The sequence below is a fragment of the Moschus berezovskii genome, chromosome 2 (genome assembly GCF_049115385.1).
Source record: "Moschus berezovskii isolate FMDL1 chromosome 2, NW_MosBer_1.0, whole genome shotgun sequence".
NCBI classification, from domain to species: domain Eukaryota; kingdom Metazoa; phylum Chordata; class Mammalia; order Artiodactyla; family Moschidae; genus Moschus; species Moschus berezovskii.
This window is the reverse complement of record NC_142461.1, coordinates 56,763,545-56,787,429: the sequence shown is the minus strand read 5'-3', so window position 1 is coordinate 56,787,429 and position 23,885 is coordinate 56,763,545. Positions and strand designations below refer to the sequence as shown.

Here is a 23,885-nt window from a genome sequence, read left to right as displayed (position 1 = left end):
AGTCAGGACTGATCTGCCTAGAGCTTCTGAGTATCACTTCAAAGTGAGTACATTTTCCTGGGGGACTAGTTGGCAAAGCAGAAGAAGTCATAAAATGATCCGACCCTGCTGCCCAGGCACACCACTTTTTGGATTACATCCCAATGGAGTCATTCAAAAGAATCCAAAAAATATTTTGTGTGAAGACATTTATCACTGCCTTTTATTTATTATTACAAACTGGCGAAAATCCAAGTGTCCAATAGTGGGAGAATCACTGGGCAGACATCATATGTTATAAGGAAATAGCGCATTGAAGATAAACAATCAAAATATGGAAAGGATCTGCAAAAAAAAAGTTTGAAATATGTTCACATGATAAAGGTGATTTTAGTCAAATACTATTACTGATATATTTGAGTTGATACCATTCATTTTTGTTCTTTTGGTTCAATGCATAGTATGTAAGTCTTTTTACCTGAAGGGTTAAAGGAATGAGATGTTAAAGATGATTAGATTTATTGAAGTAACTTATCAACTCCTTTGTGTGATTCAATAGATAAGCTTAAACTTGAGCGGGATTTCAGCAGATATAACTACCTGAGTCTGGACTCAGCCACAGTTAATGGAGTGGATGATGCAGCAAATTTCAGAACCGTTAGGGTAAGATGTAATGCTTTTATTACTCTTTAAAATGGGTAATGTTATATTGCTCAATCAGAATTGTTAAAGTTCGGACTTCTCTTTGATTCCTAACTCATGCTCCCAAAGGTTTTAGAATTATAGAATTTATTGTATTTTTTATTAGTTTGATACTTTACTAGCTCAATAGTCATATGGTATTGAGAAGGCCAGGCTTTATTGGAGCATGCACTTTTACTGTTTATCAAAAGGAGCTTTCTTATCTATTTTGGGGTTTGACTTTTTATATTGTACTGAAATTCCAAATGTGTTTATAACCAATGCTCAGTAGTTAATTTCCACATGTGAAAACTGTCCTATAATCATGTTAAGTCTAATCTATTTTTCAGACAGAAAGTCATGTTTATATATAGTTTTTGAAAAATCCTCCATAAAGCAGAATAATTAGCATTTGTGTTTATTAGGAAAGAAATTATTTTAAATTCTGCTTTCTATGTTTCTGAGGCACTTGGAAAGTTGCTTCTATTAGGAAATGATCCTGATAACTGTTATTTACTTCCAGATGATACAGCTGCAATAGTGGCAGGGGTGGGAATAGGCTGGATTATAGATAAAATAAGATTGGAATCAGTTCATCTTTAGGGGTGAGTGAATATAACATGTGGTTCTTTTCCTGCTCTCTAGACTTGTATATGTTTGAAATTTTCTAGAACGATAAATCTTATAGTACTCCCATTGCTGTGTAACATAGTCATTATAAATAAATAGGCAGGTAGATTGATTGGGGTGTGGGGAAGTAAATAAGTAAGCAAGCAAACTGGGCTGTTCTTCAAAAAGAAAACGTTTCTTGAGAGTATCATTTTTTCTAAGTTGTCTGGACAGCCTCATATGGAAGCCTATTGATCCCTGGTCATGATTTAAGTTTGGGACCAGTTCTATGACTACTTTGCTTGGCAAATCATTGGCACTCAATAAAAATTTATGACTGGACGAATGTTCCTTATTACCCATTGTTCCTGGAATTGAGCACTTCACCTTTGCAAACCACAGTTTTTCTCACATGTAAAATAAATGAAGAGGGTTTTTTGGTAGGGGATTACGTAAGGTTTTTTGCTTGGTTTTGTTTCTAGCAGCAGAACTCCAGTATGAAAACACACACACACAGCTGCTGACACACACACACATACACACACAGAGCTGCTGTGGTTGGAGTTGGAGTGGGAACCGAGGACTCAGCTCTCCACCTTCTCTCCCTCTATCTTCTTCTTTGCCACAGCCCGTGAAGTACCCCAGGGCTCTTTGAATCAGAACTTGGAACCACTGAGCAAGATAGAGCCTCGCGTTGGTTCTAATTCAGTTCATTCATTATTGGGTTGGTCACAAAGTTCGTTCAGATTTTTCCATATGATGTTAGTTTTGCCTTTTGGAAAGTTTACTCTGGGACACTTTGTCTTTTTGATTTCTTTTCAGAGGCAAGTCTGTTTTATCATTTTTTTTTTAAATAATAGAGAATTGCAGACAGAAAACAGGTGCTTTTTCTCCCCCAGAATGCCATGCAGATCGTGGGTTTCATGGACCATGAAGCTGAGTCTGTGTTGGAGGTGGTGGCTGCGGTGTTGAAGCTGGGGAACATTGAGTTCAAGCCTGAATCGCGAGTGAATGGCTTAGATGAAAGCAAGATCAAAGATAAAAACGGTAAGTCAGTGGAGGATGGGCCCTGTTGAGCAAAACTGACTTTGAACTTCTGCCCAGTTTTTAATGTAGAAAGTAAAACTTGCTTTGAGTTGAAAAAACTTTCTAGTGAAACCGAGCAGAAATGTAATTAACAGCTCAGTCTGAAGTCTTTTGATTTATATATTTTATACTGATTGGTTTGAAAATTATTTAGAAAGAACCCTGTAAGCCTTGAAAGTGATTGATTATTAGCAGCAGATATGTAGTAACTCTTTGTGACCATTTCCCCAACAACAGAGTTAAAAGAAATTTGCGAGCTGACCGGCATTGACCAGTCAGTTCTAGAGCGAGCTTTCAGCTTCCGGACGGTTGAGGCCAAGCAAGAGAAAGTTTCAACTACACTGAATGTGGCTCAGGTGGGTGATACATAATGTCTGGAAGGGAGTTTTTAAAGTCTTCAGAATCTTGTATAAGTGGAAACAAAAGTTTTATTTTTCAGGCTATTATCCTGTCGTATTATATTCTAGGCATTGTTTTAGGCACTAGGGGTACAGGGTAAACTAAACACATAAAGATCCCTGTCCTTGTTGAGCTTAAAATTTTGGCAGGAGGAGCCAGACAAAGCAGTAGACCTAGAAAATTCATATAGCAAGCTAGCCGGTGATAAGTGCAATGGACAAAGAGAAGAAAGTAGAGCGGAGTAAGGGAGACCCATAGTTTTCAGGGCAGAGGGTTTGAGTGAGCTGAGAAAGAGCTGGAGAGTTGTGAGCACAGGTGGTATGATCTGCCTTGTAAGGGGTCATTCTGACTGCAGTGTAGACAGCAGAGTGTAAGGGACAGAGGGTGTCTTAGTCACCTTGGCTGCTATAACAGAATACTGTGGACTGGGTGGATTAAACAAAAAACAGTTATTTTTCACAGTTCTTAAGGCTAGAAGGCTGAGATTAGAGTGCCAACACAGTCGAATTTGTGATGAGGGCCCTCTTCCTAATATACAGACACCTGCCTTCTTACTGTGTCCTTACATGGCAGAGAGAAGGAGTGAGCAAATGAGCTTCGGTGTCTTCATCCCCTTTTAAGGGTACTGGTCCTGTTATGGGAACTCCAACCTCACCACCACATCTAAATCTGATTGCCTTCTAAATGCCCCACCTCCAAATACCGTCATACTGGGGCTTCAACATATGGATTTGGGGGAGGGGGATACACATTCATAGCTCAGGGGAGCACACAGTTGTGTGCTGATCCAGAGTCGACAGTGGCTTTTGAACCAGGTGGCGGCAGTGGAATGAGAAGTATATTTTGAAAGGGGATGCAATAAGATTTGCTGATGCGTTGGTATGTGTGAGATGAAAGACAGAGAAGGGTCAAGGATGACTCCCAACATTTTTGGCCCAAGCACCATTATTGATTTGGAGAAGACAGCGGCGGGAACTGGCTGTGATTAAATGACCAAATTGACTTCCCTGCCATTCTTACTGTTCCCCCTCCACCCTCTACACTTGCTGCTGCTGCTGCTAAGTCACTTCAGTCGTGTCCGACTCTGTGTGATCCCATAGACGGAAGCCCACCAGGCTCCCCCTTCCCTGGGATTCTCCAGGCAAGAATACTGGAGTGGGTTGCCATTTCCTTCTCCAGTGTGTGAAAGTGAAAAGTGAAAGTGAAGTCGCTCAGTCGTGTCCGACCCTTAGCGACCCCACAGACTGCAGCCTACCAGGCTCCTCCATCCATGGGATTTTCTAGGCAAGAGTACTGGAGTGGCTTGCCATTGCTATTCCCCCTCCACCCTCTATACTTAGGCCAGTGGAATCTTTCTGAGACACAAGTCTGAATTGCCTATGTCTTCTCTCCTTTGGTTCAAGGATGAATGAACGGATGTATCCCGGCATGCTTGCATATGTAGGAGCTTGTGTAGACCTTTTCAGTGTAAATCCTTTGTTCTATGGCTTAGACACTGTCAGTGTGGATCTGGGCTAGAATTAAAATGGTTAACTCAGGGTTTTTCCCACTCACGCCTGTTCAGTCTAGCTGTATTTTCATCCTCCTTGTAAGTGGCCTTAAGCATCTGCAAGACATAGAGTGGGCTTAGTCTTTCTACCTGCTTGCTCTGAGCTTGTCTTTCTTACTCACCCAAAACATGTACATGCTTTTAGCTTTCTTTCAACATTGATTTCTTATTTTAGGCGAGCAGTTTTGACTATGAAAATACTATACCTTTATAATTATGTAAATTTGAGGTGTAACAATCCTTTTCTAGCTATAAGTGCTATGTGTCCTTCTTCCTAAGTTCCTGCTACTGCTGCGATGTCTGTTGTTGTCCACCTCACTCATTCAAAGTCAGATGCTGAGTCACTTGCCTCATCAAGAACAATTGGTTGAAAGCGCATATAGCAGAAGCCTCTGTGTAGACCATTAGTAGGGACATAAGGGATTAAAGAGGATTTTCAGAGAACATGGTTTCTGAGCCAGTCTTTGAAGGATTTAGATGTATAAAGAATGGACAAAATGGTATTTTGAAAAGAAAAGTGTGAGAGGAGCCAGCTTTGGAGTACATAGCAGAAAAGAGTTGATCAGGCTTGGTTAAGGCTATAAATACGTAAAGAGGATTCAGAGCTACATTGTTAGAAATGATGTCAGAGAGGATTGGGTGCAACAGTGGTTCTCGAACTTGAGGGTGCACGAGAATCACCTAGAGGGTTTCTTAGACATGGTTTGCAGATCATACCCGCTGGAGTGTTTGGTTCAGTAGGTCTGAGGTAGGATGGGAGAATTTGCATTTCTAACAAATGCCCAGTTGATGCTGCTGCTGCTACTGTCCATCCCGAGGTCCCATTTTGAGAATATTTCAATAGAGTGGGGATGATGAAGTACATAGTGATGCGATGAGAAAACATCTGTTTAAGAGGCCCTTTAGGAATATTTCATATATATTATATATATATGGAATATATATGGATGTATTTTTGTCTTTTTAGTGTGTGTTTTATTCTTGCTTTTTAATTATCTGTACAGAAATCAGACCCAGGTGCCTCTTACATTTATAATCTTGAGTCACCTTGCATCACTGGGTAAAACTTCCCCCTATTCTTTTAACCATTGACATAAAGTAATTGCTTGAGATCTCAGATTATTCAGCTTCTTATTCTAGTTTTGTTGTTGTTGTTATAGGATTCAGAGAGTTTGTTTCTACCAATCTTATGGCCTAAAAGATTTTGATTCCTACAAGATGTGATTTGTTTTATTACCTTTTCCTCATAACTTCAATTCTTGGGCCCCATTATCATCTTTACTGCCCTATGCCTCATTTTCCCCAAGGCATTTAGATCTTTCCCCAGATGGAATGACTAATATTGAAATAGCAGAAACTCACGACAGAGTTATTCAGCTTCTACCACATATTTGCTCCTTGGCTCCCAGAGTCCCTGTCATCTGACCCTAAATGACTTCTCTCAGTTTATTCCCTGATAGTTCTCTAAATGCCATACTTATTTCTACCTGGGGCCTTTGCTCCTGCTTATCCATGTCATTGCTAATTCCTTCTGCTCTCTAGATGGTCCTTGAATTGTACCGCATCTAGGAAGCCTTCTGTGATCATAAGGCCCTGATTATTCCTTCTCTGAACTCAGTTTTCTCCTGCAAACTCCTCTGGAACTTGCCGTTAGATTGTTTGACCTCCCATATTCCTCTCTAAGCTCCCGGAAGGTGGGCCCCTTGCCCATGCATCTCTGTGTCTCCACTTACCCTACTGTCCTGGGTCACGCCTGATACTGGACATCATCATGGAAGCAGATTCCTCCTGGGGTTTTTCTCTAAGAGCTTCATCAGCTGCAGAAACAGTCTTGTCATTTGTGCTTAGAATCTGAGATGGCAAGTCTGAGCACTTGGTGTCTTCCTTCATTTCTACACATCTTACTCATGATCCTTATATGGGAATAAACCTTCCTTTGGAGGATATTACTGTGGAGATGAGGTGGAGCAATCAGACTCAAGAAGCTACAGGCAGCAAACTGACATCCGTGAGGCCAGATACAGCTCAGTAGGTGTACTTTATTTGATGAATATTTGAGGAAAGAGTACTTTTGTCTTGTTTGTTTTCTTATGTTAGCTTGCTTTTTTAATTTTGAATTTGAGTACCTTTGGCCACCTCATGCGACGAGTTGACTCACTGGAAAAGACTCTGATGCTGGGAGGGGTTGGGGGCAGGAGGAGACGGGGACGACAGAGAATGAGATGGCTGGATGGCATCACCGACTCGATGGACATGAGTTTGAGTGAACTCCGGGAGTTGGTGATGGACAGGGAGGCCTGGCGTGCTGTGATTCATGGGGTCGCAAAGAGTCGGACATGCCTGAGCGACTGAACTGAACTGAACCTGGAATGCAGCCTCCAGCTCGCTTGGACCCCACTATTTCCCATTGATTTCTATTGTGCAGTCCCTGAGGCATCTGAGTTTGAGACTTCTAAATAAGTATTTGAATGAAACAAGGATGATTAAGATTGTCAGTGGTTACACTTTAAAAAATATAAAGCAGTTTACCAGAATAAGTTGTCACTATTCATTCAGTTGCATACTGAAACAGTGGTTTGTTTATAGCAAATTGCATACAGTTAGGAGAGCTGGATGGAGAAGGCAATGGCACCCCACTCCAGTATTCTTGCCTGGAAAATACCATGGATGGAGGAGCCTGGTAGGCTGCAGTCCATGAGGTCACTAAGAGTCGGACATGACTGAGCAAATTCGCTTTCACTTTTCACTTTGATGCATTGGAGAAGGAAATGGCAACCCACTCCAGTGTTCTTGCCTGGAGAATCCCAGGGACAGGGGAGCCTGGTAGGAGGCCATCTATGGGGTCACACAGGGTCGGACACGACTGACTTAGCAGCAGCAGCAGGAGAGCTGGATGATGTGATGATGGAATAGGGTCTGTTTATAAATAAGTAGTGTTTGGAAATGACTTGAACTTACAAAGAAGAAAGGGGAAAGGATTAAGAAAGAATTATCTAGGTTTATGAGGCCATAGAAGAGGATGAGGACACTTCAAAATACACCTGCAGACTATGTGCCAAGCACTATTCTAGGCACTTAAATTACCTATTTAGAAAAAAACAGAACAAAATCTAGAAGAAAGGGTATTGGAGAAAGACTGTTCTTCTAAATTAAACATTCATTGTTTGTGTCAGCATTTTATATACATTTTCTTCTGTGGAATTATTCCCTCTGCCCCCTAGCCCCCACCCCATGTATATAGTATTGAACAGTCAGACTTTTTTTTTTTTTTTTTTTTTACCAAAGTCTAGGTGGATTTTCTAACCCTTACTGGAGTATATGCCTGAGACTTAGGGAGACAGGTTTGGAATTAGCGTGGAAGTATCAGATAAAGGGAAAAGGTACTCTCTTCCTACCTGTAGTTTGTTACCATGGAGTGAGTCTATTATTAAAGTTGTCACACTTCATTTAGAGAAGAATTGTAGAGAAAGAATTTTCATATAATCTAGTATATTGTGTTCTTTATAAAATAAAAATATAATGATTTACTTTAACTGTAATGCCCAACTTTCTATTTATAAACAGTGAAGCACTAGACACATATGTCTAGTCTTAAGAACAGCAACAGAACCTCTTCTTTCCCGGGGCCAATATCTTCTTGGGCTGCTGCTGCTCGTTTCCAGGCCTGTCCCCAGAGAAATAGTATCAGGCGTATCACTAGTACTTACTTCCTGCACACCCTTGGCACCCAGTACATTTGTCTAGGGTCTGTTAGGTCTCCTGACCAAACCCAACTTTCTCCAACCTTCGTATTCTAAATCACAGTCAGAGAGACATCCGTGTCTTCTACCTATTCTTTGTTAAGTAGCTGTGAACAGCTTTCAAACAGATAAGCAAATGAAAGCACTTTATTATACAAAGTATTATCCAAAAATATGTTGTTATACTGCTTATTACAAAAGTTCTTTTAAATGCTCAAAAGACTGATTGATGAAAAATAATTACAGATCTCATCAGTCATAACCATTTTCAATATATTTCCTTTGAGTTTCCTACATCTAATAGTTTAAAAAATTGTTGTTATTATAATAATGTATACTTTTTATTATCACAAAGCATAATAGGAATTTTTCATTTCATTTATCTGATTTTTATAACAATCATTCTGTGATGACTGTGTACCTTCCCTTCCACCAGGCGCTTATTTATTTATTTTACTATGCTTATGGTGTTGAACATCTAAATTGCCTGTGATTTTTCTTTGTTCTATAACACTGAGATGAATATCCTTGTGGAGAAAGCCTTTGCAGGGTTTAAAATTAATTTCCCGGGATGCAAAATAGTATAATAACTGGGTATAAGCAATTTGCCCAGTTTTCTTAATGGCTTGACTGTTCATCCAGAGTATAATAAAAATGCTCTGAAAAGAAATTTGAAATAAAAGACTTTTCAATATTTTTTTTAAATATCTTCTTTATTTTATTGAAATGAAGCATTGTGGTAATTGTGGGTATTGAGTTTTTCTTTTTCTTTTTAATAGGCTTATTATGCCCGTGATGCTCTGGCTAAAAACCTCTACAGCAGGTTGTTTTCATGGCTGGTAAATCGAATCAATGAAAGCATTAAGGTACTGAATCTCTATAAACAGATAAATAATTGTAATAAATGGTATTCAGAGTATAAACATTAAGTTAAGGATATTTTAATTTTATAATCAGGTAATTGATTAGCACTTACGGAGATTGCTCCTTGAAAAGCATTTCCCTTTTTTAGGATTGAAATCTGTCAGCAGTTGTTTTGTTTTGCATGCATGTTATAAGAAACCTCACCAGTGAATAGTCTAATGGTGTTTGCAGAGTCACTGCGAAAGAGAGCACCCTAGGTCCTGGTTGTGACTTGTCTGGTAACTAGTTAGGCACACTTGGCTGAAGAGGTCACTGGATCAGTGTAGCTATAGTGTGTTCTTCAAGAAAATGCGAGTATTGGACTAGATGGTTTTGAAAGACCCTATGATCTCTTTTTTTATAATTTAGCATCTAATATAGCATCTGATAAAGAAAGCATAATGATTCCTTCTTTAAGTCATCTATTAAAATTTTGGGAGATTCCATACAAATGGAATCTTTATATAAATATAAGAAAAAGAAATTAGGAAAGACTTCAAATACTAAATTTGTTTAGAGTTTTCAAATAAACACTTTTCAAATATAAACTGGCTTTCCTCTTTCATGTGTTTAAAAAAACCTCAATTCTGTTCTTCTAGGCCTGAGACACAATTAGCTTGTAGTCTATGTCTATAGTCCTTGTTATGCTTTTAGTGTTATATGTAATGCTTAAATTAACCCTGCAATTTGAAACTATTTTTAAGGCACAAACAAAAGTGAGAAAGAAAGTCATGGGCGTTTTGGACATTTATGGCTTCGAGATTTTTGAGGTGAGCTGCTTATTATTATTATTGTTATTATTATCTTTATTTTGTGAAACAGTTGGAGATTAAATCATGTGTTCTATAGACAACATTTAATATAATTCGTATGACTCTTAATCTACAAATAACTTTTGTAAAGATGTGACAGTCGTGTGTGTGTGTGTGTGTATGTGTGTTAAGAGCTGAGATCCAGCATTTTGGAGACTGTGCTGTTAAAAAAAACTTTCTTGTTTTAGTACTTGACTTTTGAAATTGCAAATTCAAAATTCTTACTGTGAAATTCCTAACAAAGTATATAGACGTTATGTCTGTAGTTATTAATATTTGTTCATTTGTAGGTTGCTTGAAAATCAGATAGGATGGTGCCATAAAAAAAGCCAGAAATGGGAGAGCCAGAGGCTGGCTGTGGCCTGGCCAGAGCTGGTTACTTCATCTCTGTAGGACTCAGGCAGAGAGTATCTGCATTATGTGCATTGTTGGGTCTTATCCAGGTCTCATCCAACTGTAATCATATGAGTTCTGCTGCACAGGTTGAAAGAAATTTTCACCTAAAAGTTCATAATGAAACTTTTTAAAAGACTCCATGTTCATTGCAAGTTAAATATTTAAACATGATAGACTTATATTTGAATTTCGTATTTACCCCCTTGCTAACTTTGGCATTTAGAAGCTGTTTTAAGGACCAGTTCAGTTCAATTCAGTTCAGTTCAGTCGTTCAGTCATGTCTGACTCTTTGCGACCCCGTGAATCACATCACGCCAGGCCTCCCTGTCCATCACCGCCTCCCTGTCCATCACCAACTCCCGGAGTTCACTCAAACTCATGTCCATCGAGTTGGTGATGCCATCCAGCCATCTCATTCTCTGTCGTCCTCTTCTCCTCCTGCCCCCAATCCCTCCCAGTTAGGCATCCTTAAAGGACTCTCACTTAAAGTGAGACCTAAAGAAGTCTTACTTTTAGGACTGGTATTTTAGTTTGGTTCAGGAAAAATAACGAGTAGATCTTAACTCTCCCCACCAGTAATTTGTGAATTCCTTTAAACAACGAGGCCCTCCCCAGAGTGACCACCCCCAAAATTTACATGTTCCAAGTATCAGCATCACAGGGTCACAAAAAAGACATCAGCTCGCTTCCTGCAGCTCAGCCAGGTCTTTCTAGTAAATGCCTTTTTCTTCCATTTACTTTGGGGATCATGCCTTCTCCTTGCTTTATCATATTCCATATATAACAGCTAGAGGGAAATAATCATTGAGAACTGCCTCTATGCAAGAATGGTAGTGTTATGTACATTGTCTGATTTAATTGCCACAATAGTCTCATGGAGTGGCTGCTATTATTTCTCCTTCTATAGAAGAAGCAGCAGCAGCAGGACTTTGAAGGTCAAGTAACTATCCCAAGGTTACATGGCTACTATATGTCAGACTCAGGACCTAAATCTCAGGCCTCTTTGATAAATAATTTAAAAAGGCCTTCTACTGGGCTTTACTTTACTTTTCTCCCCAGACTCACATGGTTCCCAGTATCTGGAGACAAAGAAAAAACCCAAATGCTTTAAGTCTCCGAATGCTCCCTATTTCTGCACCTTTGTCGTCATTCTAAGCTCCTGGGCCTTGTGGGGCGCCTTCCCAGGGTTCATCTGTGCACTGGTAGAAGAATGCAGGGGACCTTTGTGCTTCTGCTGCCCTCGAAGATTGCCCTTCAGCACAGTGTCTGCTCATATTGGTGTCCCTTTAGCAGACTCAAAAGGAGAGCTCCCGGTCCATTGCTAAGAGGAATAATTTGGGATTTGTGCATGAGGAGGATTGCCTGAGTAGACTCAGAAGTCATGGTGCTAAAATTAGTTTCTTTCCAGCAAAACCTCAGGTTACTGTCACTTGATGGGCACTAAATCTCAAGTCATTCTTTACCATTGGCAGGGAAAGAGGTTTCTTACCCAGCACATTGCTTATTTCATTTAGATGGTTTCATGCACAGGGCAAAAGTGGAGATCTCACTAGGAAGTTAGGAAAAAAATATTCATTGATATTTCTTAAATTAATTTTATTTTTGCTTTGGCAGAAAAAATTCGTTGATCCTTGTCAATGGGTGAGCATTTAGTGTCATGTCACAGTACATGGAACCTTTTTTAAATAGGATAGTGAAGTCATGATAGAACATTGGGTTGGCTTCATCTTCCAGTAAGCTCTAATTAGCCGTGGGAAAAGAGACCTGCCACGCCCTGCCCCCCTGAGTTAAACCTCATGAGCAGTTTGATCATGTGTAAGTGAGCGAGTCATTTCCCCAAGGTTTATTCAGTACCTCCAATGAGCAGAATGCTGGTGGTAAGCAAGGTGAAGATGTTCCTTGCCTGCATGGAGCTTATGGTCTTGGTCCTAAGATGGAGTCTGTTGCTGGCTGAGGACACATCCTCTCTCTGGTAGGAAGCTCTAATCAGGAAATTAGATTTCTTCTTTAAAGTGTTTATTATAGACCTAATTCAGCTTTCCTGGTGGCACAGTGGTAAAGAATCTGCCTACCAATGCAGGAGACACAGGTTCGATCCCTGGGTTGGGAAGATCCTCTGCAAAAGGAAATGGCAACCCACTCCAGTATTCTTGCCTGGAAAATTACATGGACAGAGGAGCCTGGTGGGCTATAATCCTTGTGGACACAAAGAGTCTGACACAATTTAGTGACTAAACCAACGAACAACAAACAAGCAGACCTAATCATAACAGAATTTAGATGTTCCAAGTGGAAACTTTCTGTAACTTAGCACTGAGTGGAACACCCTTTAGCAGTCCAGGAATAGTTTTCATTTATGGTTAATTCAGGTTTTTCTACAAGCCTACCTTTCCAAACATGCTTTCCTTCTGCAAGTTTTATCACCATTTATCTCAGCATTGTTATAGTTATGGACTTTCTGAAAATGCCTGCATTATGTTTCTAAATGGTCTTCCTTTCTTCAGAAGAAAGTTCTGAAGTTCTCACAGCTAATTAGAGCTTACTGGAAGATGAAGCCAAGGCCAACCCAATGTTCTATCATGACTCCAGTTCAATAGTTCTCAAATTTAGCTACACGTTGGACTCACCTGGGGAACTTTGGAAAATTCAACTGTCTGGGCTGCATCCCAGACCAGTAGAGCAGAACTTCTGGGGTGTGGGGTCCAAGCAGCAGTGTTTTCAATCTCCCAGGCAATTCCATTGTGCCACCAAGGTTGCTTTTATACACAGGAATCTTCAGTGTGAACTGTAAATTCCAAGCATGTATGGTGTCCTTGCCATTTGACCTCTGCACTAGATGCCCTGCCTCACCCGCAGTTCATCTTAACCTAAACCCTGTGTGTATATAATGTTCCTAAAACCAAACCGGTTATACTTTTACTGTTTTTAAACAGATCCAACCAGTCGTGTGTCTACAGCAAATGTTATGATGGCCATAAAATCTTTAGAAGTTAATTTTCCTTCTCCATGCCGTAAATCAGTAAATGGGGTCCCCCCCCCACTTCTTGAGAGAATTAAGATTTGTTTTTCATTATAGTTAATTGTTCTCTCCATTTTCCTGTCTAAACCTTCTCAGTTAATCTTTCAAGCATCTTGATTTTTAATAATCTATTTATGCATTATTTCTTTTATAAATTAACTTATTTGGGGCAAAGGCAGAGGAGGGATTTGGTTGGGCTCTTTTTGAGATACGTTTACCTGCTTTTTGATTCAGAATTAGAAAGTTTTTTTTTTTTTTTGCTTTTAATGTATTTACGCAAATACCCCAGATCCTATTATACATTTTCCCGGATTCTTAGCAAAACTGGAACGTGTGGAAAATGTCAGAGCTCATCAGGTTGAACACTAGGAACCCAGATAATTGAGGACATAAAAGTACCATAAGCTCATGTGCAAGGGCTCAGAGGATGACCTAAGAGGAGGTATTCAGAATCCACATCAGTGCAAGAATGAAAATTTCAGTGATACTGTACACTCAAGTGAAAATAAACTCATAGAATATAGAGAAAATTCTTTCTTTTTTCTTCAGTGAAAAATGGCTGCAGGAATTAAGGTCCTGCCTTTTGGAAAGCCCTGGGCATCACTTTAAAAATTGTACAGGACTAAAAGGAATTTTTTTAAATGTTTCTAATTCTGCCTCTTGACCCTACTGACACTTCCCATGAGAATGTTTTTCAGCTGAGCTGGTGGAAACCTTTCATTTACTTTGGTCTGTCTCTAAACGGAAGAGGGAAACTGATGCCTTAAACCATGGGATGATGACACATGCGTTTGACTGCAAAACATTCCAGTCTCAGCTGGGTGAATGGCTCTGCCTTGCTGGCCACACGTGATCTGATGTCAGTTTGGAAAACAGATTAGTGGAACATTGATACCCAAAATAAGGTGAAATGAATTAAAGTTCATTGAGGAGAAAAATCTAGCTATACATCCTGGTAGAACGTATTCAGTTTTGCAAAGGAAGAGAATTATAATCCAAACACTCCAAATCTTCATAATTAAGCTTGGATATTCTTATAACTGAAAACATGCCCTTAGATTTCTGGGGAATATTTATAGCATCTCCATAAAGTAGCAAATGTTATTCTTTAAAAAAAAGTGAAACTGAATTGAGAACAATGCTGGGCAATCTAAATTGATTCAACTCTTTTCTGAGTACATACCTAACAGAATGGACAGGTGGTTTACTGGGGAACTCTTGTTAGTGTCTATAGACCAAAGCAGGACAGTAGTGACTGAATATTTTACCTCTTATGTGGCTGAGCTAGTTTTGCATAGGCCAAATACTGTTATTTGCAATCCGGCATTCTTATTCATCCTGCTCTCAGAACCTCATTGAAAGTGGCCATATATAGTAAGGCTGTGATAGGCGAGGTGCCATGACTGTTTCAAATTAAAGAATCTAACTAATACTTGGGGAAATGTCAGTGTGAGACCAACTGGTAAGTTCATCTAATGATTATAGGATTTGTTTTCTAAAATGTTTTTTAAAAGAAGATTGATTTTAGTTGCAGGGAACATCTTTTGTTCCAGCTTTTTGTATTTAATTTTGTCTTTTATACTGCTGGAGAACTTACAGTTGAAGAGGAAGGAGATGATTGAAAGTAGATTTTAGAACGAAAATGGTGAGAATTAATATAGTTCATAACATGTATATGCTTGTTTGTCAGTGTTGTTGCTATAACTTTTTAAGTCAAAGCATATTTAAAAAGTATTTAAGAGAGCTGGAATGCTGTTTTTCTAATATTGACCATATTTGAGTAGGTACTGAAAAGAAAAATGTTACATATTTAAAGAGAGGTTTTCTATAGCTTCAGTTCAGTTCAGTTCAGTTCAGTCGCTCAGTTGTGTCCGACTCTCCGCAACCCCATGAATGGCAGCATGCCAGGCCTCCCTATCCATCACCAACTATAGCTTCAGCCAGTCAGTTTTGTGAGTGTCTTTTGAAAAGGAGAATCTTTAATGTTAAATGTTTCTCTCTTACTCTGAGGATTGTTTTTTTTACAAAGTTAACTTTCTGGGGGGAAAAAAGTGGCTCTTGATCTGGGGCCCACTTCTTGACATTGTAATTTTTAAAAATATACTGTTGGAGAAGGAAATGGCAACCCACTCCAGTGTTCTTGCCTGGAGAATCCCAGGGACGGGGGAGCCTGGTGGGCTTCCGTCTATGGGGTCACACAGAGTCGGACACGACTGACGTGACTTAGCAGCAGCAGCAGCAGCAGGCCTTATTTACCTGTTGGCTGATTTTGAAATTAACAGCATCCAAGCCATACCTGTGCAAAGTTGCTTGGTAATTTGCAGCCCTCAGCTGGTGAACGAGGGAGAGAGCACACCGAGCCAACCAGTTCATGCAGTCTCCCTGCCAGGTGTGCTAGCTTCCAGCAGGCAGTGTGAAGGAAAGATATTTTGTACACTAGATTTAAAAGCCTTCCAAAGGGATAGCTCATGAATCGCTGTTTTTATATATTAGACTTCGTGTGTGTTTGGCAATTATGTTTAAAGTCTTTGTGTTTTCTTGACCTCTTCTGGTCAGTTCATGTCTCTGTTGTTTATCTCAGAGGGGAGGGGATCGTTCAGTGCTTCTACTCTGAGTGTATAGATTCACTTATTAAAATCTAATTCTTGACCATTAAAAAAAAAAAAATACTGTTCAGTGCATTATATTTTTCTGTAGGAAGAGCATTATAAATGGGGACTGCCCATGGGTTTTCCACTGAGTAAACCTTTGCTAAGACCAACAGCACAGTTTAAAGCAATAATACAGCCCAATTCCTAAAACAGTGTTGTTACAAAGTTTTAGAACTTTTAGGTAAATGTACTATTTCATGTTATGCAAAAGACTCCATTGTATGTAAAATATGGAACCCCCCCACCCAACCTGTTGCATCTAAACTTTGACCTCAGTGAAAGTGTTGAGCTATGGGAAATATCGATTAAATATGTAATTAATAGTGCTTTTTGCTGAAGTAAGTTATGACCTTTGAGTTTGAACTGCCCCCCTGTTTCATACCTTGTCTACATGCTAAGTTGCTTCAGTCGTGTCCTACTCTTTGCAACCCTCTGAACTGTAGCCCCCCTAGGCTCCTTTGTCTGTGGAATTCTCCAGGCAAGAATATTGGAGTGGGTTACCATGCCCTCCTCCAGAGGACCTTCCTGACTCAGGGATCGAACCCACATCTCTTGTGTCTCCTGCATTGGCAGGCGGGTTAGTTTATCTGCAGACTCCTTCCCACCCACCATCCTAATAATGGAGTTGAAGGAGCTACCTCGTTTATTTTACATCTTCCTTTCAATGTTTATTATTTATAAAGAGTATAAGATTTAAATATCTGTCTTAAAGAGTATAAGACATCATTAGCCTTCTTTATTGCTGAGAATATACACATATGATAACAGGCCAATATTTTTTATTCATCTTTCAAAATCACTACAAGTGGAAAGCTCATGGTTGACATTAGTATAAACTGGCTATGAATTTTGGGAGTATGAATTTTTGTTTTTTTGATGTTGAAAGGCTGGACTCAAACTCTAGAATTCTTAATAGAAGGCCTAGATTTTAAAATGTTGGTGTATTTAATATCTCTAAATCCAATGAGTGCTTTACTACCCCAGTCTACACTTTGTAAACAGTGTAGAACGGTATAGAACCCAGACACTTTGCTGCTTACTTGTGTTTTCTAGAGCAGTCCAACAAGGGTAAGGGTGGTTCTGAGCTTCATTTAAGGGGATTGTCTAATGGAAAATTCAGTCTGTTCTTGTGCCAAGAATTTTAGTTTTATCCTTCAGTCTTTAGGGATGAATGTGCTTTAGACAATGGAGAAAAATTCCATGCGTGGAGCATGGATAGAAAACTGGAAGGAGAGGAGGTGAGTCATTCATGAGAACATGGTCCTGCCTACTTCCTCCTTTGGAGACTTTGATTCACAGGACTCTCGTGTACAAGAGAGAACCCGGCTCAGGGATTGCTGGCCACCCACAGTTCTCAACAAGCCAAAAAACATCCAAATTCCAAGCTGCTTTGGCGCCTGCATATTTATGTGATGGTTCCTTGACCCAGTTTAGCTTTTTTATAAAGGGGAGCAGAAGAACCTGGTGATATTTAATGCTTATATAAATGAAGAAATTGAGTGTGTGCAAGTTGCACCTGTATGAACTAGTACCAGAATGTTCTTTAATTTTCTGCAAATTGTAAATTTTTGCATCTTACATATAATGATTTGTGAAGTCTCATTTCCCCCAAATTTGGGACACTGTCAACAACTTAAACATTAATCACAGGAAATATGATTGCCTTCATTTTCAGCAGTAATGAATCACTCTTTGACAGTTCATGGCATGTTTGGGGTCTGTGAGGTTGGTTTGCAACAAACGTGAGGTGTTTCTGTAGGAAGTAAGCTGGCTTCTGCCTTATTGACTATGCTATTGATTTGGGGTTTTGTTCTGTAAGTAGCAGGCTGAGGCCAGAGTCAAGTTTTTGTTCTTAGGCTGTTTCCAGAACACTCTCCTATCCCTCTTGTTTTTATTTGAAGGGGACACAGCACGTGCACCCCAGGAATGGGTCGCTGTGGTGGGAAAGGGGAGGGGTGCCCTGGATCTCGATGAACCTCTTCACTGTTTTGGTGACTTGCCAACTGTGTCCCCAAGTCTTTGAGTGATTATGTCAAACACATTTTATTTTTGCTGATAATTTAGCATTAGAAGTACTACATTCTGAAGCCTTAGGACTTCAAGCAGGATATATGATATATTATTTCAGGCAAACGGTTTTTATCCTGAGTAGCTCTCACCTAGCAAAACTCCAATTCAAATACCGCATGTAGGGTAGGTATTGTGATCCTGTCTTTTGAGTTGATGGGACACATGTTTTGATCTCAAGTTTTGTGCCAATCAGAAATATAGCCTGGATGATAAAATCTGTCATACGCACCAATAAATAACTATCCATCAGTGTTTACTTTTAGAAGTTCATTGCAAATTGAGAACTGACTGCATTTTGTGTAATCTGTCCCTTTGTGCACCAGAATGCAGTAAGTATGAACTGTGTGCAGTGCTGGTCTGTTGCATGCGCCTGTGTTAATAGCTTTTCCAACTGTGTGAAGTTTTTCCTGTAAATGGCCGTTGATTAACTATGTGTGGATATGAAGTGTATTATAGAAGAACTTACAAAAAAGTTCATACAAGAACTTATAAAAATTGAGGGGAAATTTACTTCAGCTCAGATTTACGCCTTAGGTTGTATTGTGATTGTGAAGCTTTGCCTTGGTTCCTAATTCGCTTGTGTGTATTTCATAGTCCTGTTCTGGAAGCATACCTCCAGCTGCTCACAGCCACATACTGTGTCAAGGACACCAGTTGTTCTCCCCTCCCTTATTCTCATTAGTAACCATTTGAAAATTAGGCATAATTTTGTTTAAATAGCTCCATGGATACAAACCTGTTAATAACAGAAAGGATTTACTCCGTGAATTAAAACAAACAAAAACAAAGATCTGCTCCTATAAATCACTGAAATTTTAATTTTATGTACAAGTGTTAATTTGGGGTAGTAGCACTGTAATACAGATATATTTTACCAAACTAGGAAAGCCAAGCTTTCTCATAAATGACCTTATACTGATTATTGATATGTCAGACCAACATCAGCTGCTAGTCAAATTGATTAAGCTCTGAGAATTGGAGCACGTGGTTTTTAAAACTTATATGAAAATGAGTGCTGGGGAATGCCCTTCATGTCCAGGACTATATTTATTAAATATTCTGGTGATAATTGTGTGCCTTTTAAGTAAGAACCTTCAAGATTTAAAAAAAAAAAAAAAAACTACAACTTTTATCTTCAACATTTAACACTAAACGATTAATCAGTGATAATATATTTTATGTGTAGTTTATGGTTTAGAGTTTAAAATTTCCCTGGATTAATTAGTTTACTACTGATTAGAAATCCTTAGCCAACGTCTAGGACAGTATGTGGTTAGGTGCTCCCTCCTAGGTGTGGTTTTACAATTTGTCCTGGTTGAACTAAATTTGATTTTGAAAGATCAGCTTTCAAAAAACTATGACTTTTGATTTCATTATTTATGGAGAGAATTGAAGGCAGCTGCTCAATGTTCACAGAGAGTGGCGAGCTTCAGTTCTGCCGTTACAGGTGGCCCCTCTTAGCCTCAAGGCCAGGACTGTCCACCCCAGTGGGAGAAGAGTCAGTAGTGTGGTCACCATCTCTCACTCTCACTGCCTCTCTGTGCAGAGAGAGGGATAGAGGTGAAAATCACAAGTTTTATGTGCCAGAGATGCTTCTTTCTGAATGGTGTGGTTCTTGGTGAAGTATTTTCATCCAACAGACATGCATTTTGTGCCCTCTATATGTACAGCAATACATTAAGACCTGCAGATTGTTCAGTAATGGTGTGAGAATGTATGTTTCTAGGCAATAACTGCTGTGAAGAAGAAACTGCTGAGAATCATAAAAGTGATACATGTGTGACCCTTCTGAGAGGAGATTGTTTCTAGCTAGGAGATGATTTTGATGTACCGATCCCCTTAAGTCTGTATTTTGTGAGCCCGCCACGATTCATTCACTCATCCAGTACACGATGAGTGCTTGTTCAGGTGCAAGTTGCTGCAGGCATGGGCTTCCATTGGTGAGCAGGAGATGTATAGTCAACCCTTTTGAAATGTAAAATCCAGTGAAACCGATTAATATAAAACTAATCAAAAGGTGTGAATACACATGTACATGGTTATATATACGTAACATGATTTTTCACAAGTGCTGGTATGTAAGAGTCAGAATATGACCCTGGGTTGGGGAGTAAGAGCTTTTTCAGAAAGAAAGAATTTCTTGAGCTCCAGAGTTTCACTTGAGAATGGAAGACTGAGAACTTGGGTGATCGAGATGAAGAATCTCACTGTTTCTTTGCTGATCTTCTGGGGGGAATATATTTACTTTTTATTTTTACCACGTGTGGGCTGCTTATTTGTCAACTAAAATTCTTCATTCTCTAAAAACTGCATAACTTGTGTATCCTTCATTCGTTCACGTGACTCGTGGATCGTTCCTCACGTGCCTGCAGTGTGCCAGCCTCTGTCCAGGAGCTGTGTGCTGGGCCGCTGTTAGGTCCACAAGACAGTGTGTGACGTTTCTCGTGGAGCGAGATGTTAGGGTTGCATTGTCATGGGAGCGCTGCTGGCATGCCTTATAAGGCTGTCTTCATTTTTCTCCACATAGGACAACAGCTTTGAGCAGTTCATTATCAATTATTGTAATGAAAAGCTGCAACAAATCTTCATTGAGCTGACTCTTAAAGAAGAGCAAGAGGAGTATATACGGGAGGTAATGTTGAAAAAAGTTTTTAAGTATTCCTTTTTTAACTCATAATACTAATTCTGGTTTCAGAAGGCTATTCAGACATGACCTTACAGTCAGATGTATCCGGTACCTTTTTAAAGCCTGTTTGTTACGACATGTAAGCTGACTGGGAACTTCTTTGCTGTGGGTGCAGGACAGCGCTCAGCATATAGTGGGTGCTCAGTGGTCATCAGTTGACGGACTTGAGTCTCACGGGATTCCAGTGCAGTGAAACAAAATAGTACCCTGTTAAGAAACTAGTCCGGAGAAGGCAATGGCAAGCCACTCCAGTACTATTGCCTAGAAAATCCCATGGATGGAGGAGCCTGGTAGGCTGCAGTCCGTGGGGTCGCTAAGGGTCGGACACGACTGAGCGACTTCACTTTCACTTTTCACTTTCCACTTCCACACATTGGAGAAGGAAATGGCAACCCACTCCAGTGTTCTTGCCTGGAGAATCCCAGGGACGGGGGAGCCTGGTGGGCTTCCGTCTATGGGGTCACACAGAGTCAGACACGACTGAAGTGACTTAGCAGCAGCAGCAGCAGCAAGAAACTAGTCTGAGATGACTGAACAGAGAAACCCTGGTACATCTGTACAAGGCCCTAGTACTCAATAATGAGAAGGAACAAACAATTGATACACACAACAGCATGAAGGAGTCTCAGATGCATTTTGCTAAATGAAAAATGCCAGATTCAAACGCTACATATGTCTGAGCCGATTTGTATGTCATTCTAGAAAAGTCATAGCTGTTGAGGCACCAGTGATAGACATAATGATCAGTCGTGGCCAGGGGACATGTGTGTGACTACAGAGGGGCAGCTCGGGGGAATTTTGGAGGCTGGTTGTGGTGGTGGTGGTTACCTGACACTACGCATTTGCCCAAACTTAAGAGAACAGTACACCAAAAAAGTCTTGTATATCAATTTGAAAATATTTAAGACTTTGTTCACTTTTTAAAAGCATTGATTTTCTAAATTTTTAATAAAAAGCAGGTATTAATGCCACTCTTGTGGATGTATTAGCTCATTTAGATGTAGTTGGAAAATAATCAAGTAATATTTACAGAGTACATTCATCCTTAATTTTAAAACACATACTTGTTTTTCACCCTTTGATTTTTTTTTAAATAGCCAACATTTTTCTATGTATAAATGTATTTATTTTAGACAAAAGGAGAAATTTTATTGTATCTGTATTGCATTATATTTTGTTTCCCTTTCATTTATTGCTTTAATATTTTGGTAATATTACCTGTTTTTCTTCATTTTTCTATAGTGTCATTTTAAGTCATTAAAGACACAGAATCCTCTTTTTATGGCCTCTCAGTATAGATTTTTCTAATGTGAATATTATCCCCAGTGACTTAGTAAAATAACTCATCTATTGAAAAACTAAATCATAAATATTTCATTTACCATTTGGAATTATTATCGTGCTTTAGAAACATTTTGTACTTGAATGACACCTTTTTTAACATAAACATCCTAAAAGCCAGATTCATTCTCTTCCTGTCTTCTCATCCTAAAGCGAATACCCAAACTTTGATCTGTAACTTAAAACAGTTTGTACAGATTGTCTGAACCAGTTCTAAGAGTATATAGGAAGATCCTTAGCTTACAGTATGAATTAGCTCTCTTCCCCTTAGAGGAAAAATAAATGTTTACACTTATGGACAGAGTGTAAGCAGATACAGAATGTTTACATTTGGCCTCCCAGCTTTGGCTTTGTAGCTAGTGTTAGAACCAGTGCCTAGGTTTTTATTTTTTCCTTCTGTTGAAAATACTTTTCTTAGCACTGTTCTATTTTTACATTTGAAATAGTTAATGGCCCTAAACATGGGGTTGACTCTAAAATGAATTTCTTCCTTGTGATTACAAATTACGAACAGAAAAATCTAGGCCTTAGATTCTTGGGTTCAAGTTCTGACTTATTTCCTTATAAACATTGTAAATATATACAAAGTAATATTGACCCGAGGGCCTGGTGAGTAAATGACCCAGAGCCAGCAAAGTGCATGGGAAATTGCCACAGATGGGAGTCTGGAAAGGGAGGCCGTCTCAGCCCAAGTCAAGGGCATTTATTTCAATCGAATTGTGTCTGTGCTAGACTGCTGCATTACCAGAGTTTTGGGAACCAGAAGATGACATTTGCCACACTGACTTTTATAAAGGAAATTTTCAGAGAGGAAGTGGAAGATAGTAAGATGGGCAAAGTCTCGTACTATAGATAGTAGTGTTGTAGCATCATTATATGGGATCTCATTATGTTCTGTTTTTTCTTTTTCAGGACATAGAATGGACTCACATTGAGTACTTTAATAATGCTATCATTTGTGACCTAATAGAAAATGTGAGTATTAAGTACAGTTTTCTAACAAGTTCTTGGTAGTATAATTCACTAGTTATAAATGATCTCACTGCCTTCAGTGTTAAGCTTTAGTATTTCCAGTAGTTGAACATGTTAGAGAAATACAGAGTTCTGTGGAGACTTTATCACAAGCTTAAGAAATTACACACAGTTTTTAAACACATACATAGACAGCTAGACATTTTGATTCTTAGCCAGTATTTCCCCATGCTCGTCCTATTGCCGTATCACAGAGCCCATTCTTGACTCTCAGATGCTGTGCCCTTAGGCACACCATTCTATCTTATGTGCTGGGAGCCCAGGTCCAATCCACAGCTCCTGGAAATAAGAGCCCTGATCATAGGAAACTCAATAAAAAAGATGTTTGCCAAATCAAAATATGCCATTCCTACAATTCTAGTGACCTCTTAACATACTGTTCAGTGGTTATTATCAAAAAGATAATTGTTGGTGAGGATGTGGTGAAATAGTAACCCTTGTGTACTGATGGTGGGAATGTAAGTTGATGCAACCGCTATAGAAAACTCTGTAGAGAGAGGAAAAAAAAGATAAGAAAACAGTATAGTGGTTCCTCAAAAAATTAAAAATAGCACTATTATGTGACCCGGCAATCTCACTTCTGGATATATATATCCAAAAGAAACAGAATCAGGATCTCAAAGAAGTATCTTCACTCCCGCATTCACTGCAGCTTTGTTCACAATGGCCAAGATTCGGGAAACCACCTATGGGTCCGTCCACAGATGAATGGGTAAAGAAGATGTGGTGTACATGTACAGTGGAATATTGTTCAGTCTTGAGAAAGAAGGAAATCCTGCCATTTGTGACAATAAGGATGGACTTTGAGGGCACTATGTTAAGTGAAAGAAGTCAGAGAAAGACAAATACTGTATGATGTCACTTGTATGTAGAATCTCAGTTTAAAAAAAAAACACCTCAGAAACAGAATAAAATGAATAGTGATTGCCAAG

At 39.3% G+C, this 23,885-nt stretch overlaps 1 protein-coding gene across 5 annotated transcripts in view; it reads left to right on the top strand.

Annotated features, from left to right (window-relative positions):
• Positions 1–23,885, top strand: part of MYO1B (myosin IB) — a 196,940-nt gene that overhangs the window by 136,305 nt on the left and 36,750 nt on the right. For all 5 annotated transcript variants that reach the window (XM_088828730.1, XM_088828743.1, XM_088828728.1 and 2 more), the window contains 7 exons: positions 539–642; positions 2,169–2,316; positions 2,593–2,711; positions 8,823–8,909; positions 9,651–9,716; positions 20,422–20,526; positions 22,834–22,896. In XM_088828730.1, the coding sequence (XP_088684856.1) occupies positions 539–642; positions 2,169–2,316; positions 2,593–2,711; positions 8,823–8,909; positions 9,651–9,716; positions 20,422–20,526; positions 22,834–22,896 (692 nt within the window). The remainder of the gene's footprint in view (positions 1–538; positions 643–2,168; positions 2,317–2,592; positions 2,712–8,822; positions 8,910–9,650; positions 9,717–20,421; positions 20,527–22,833; positions 22,897–23,885) is intronic.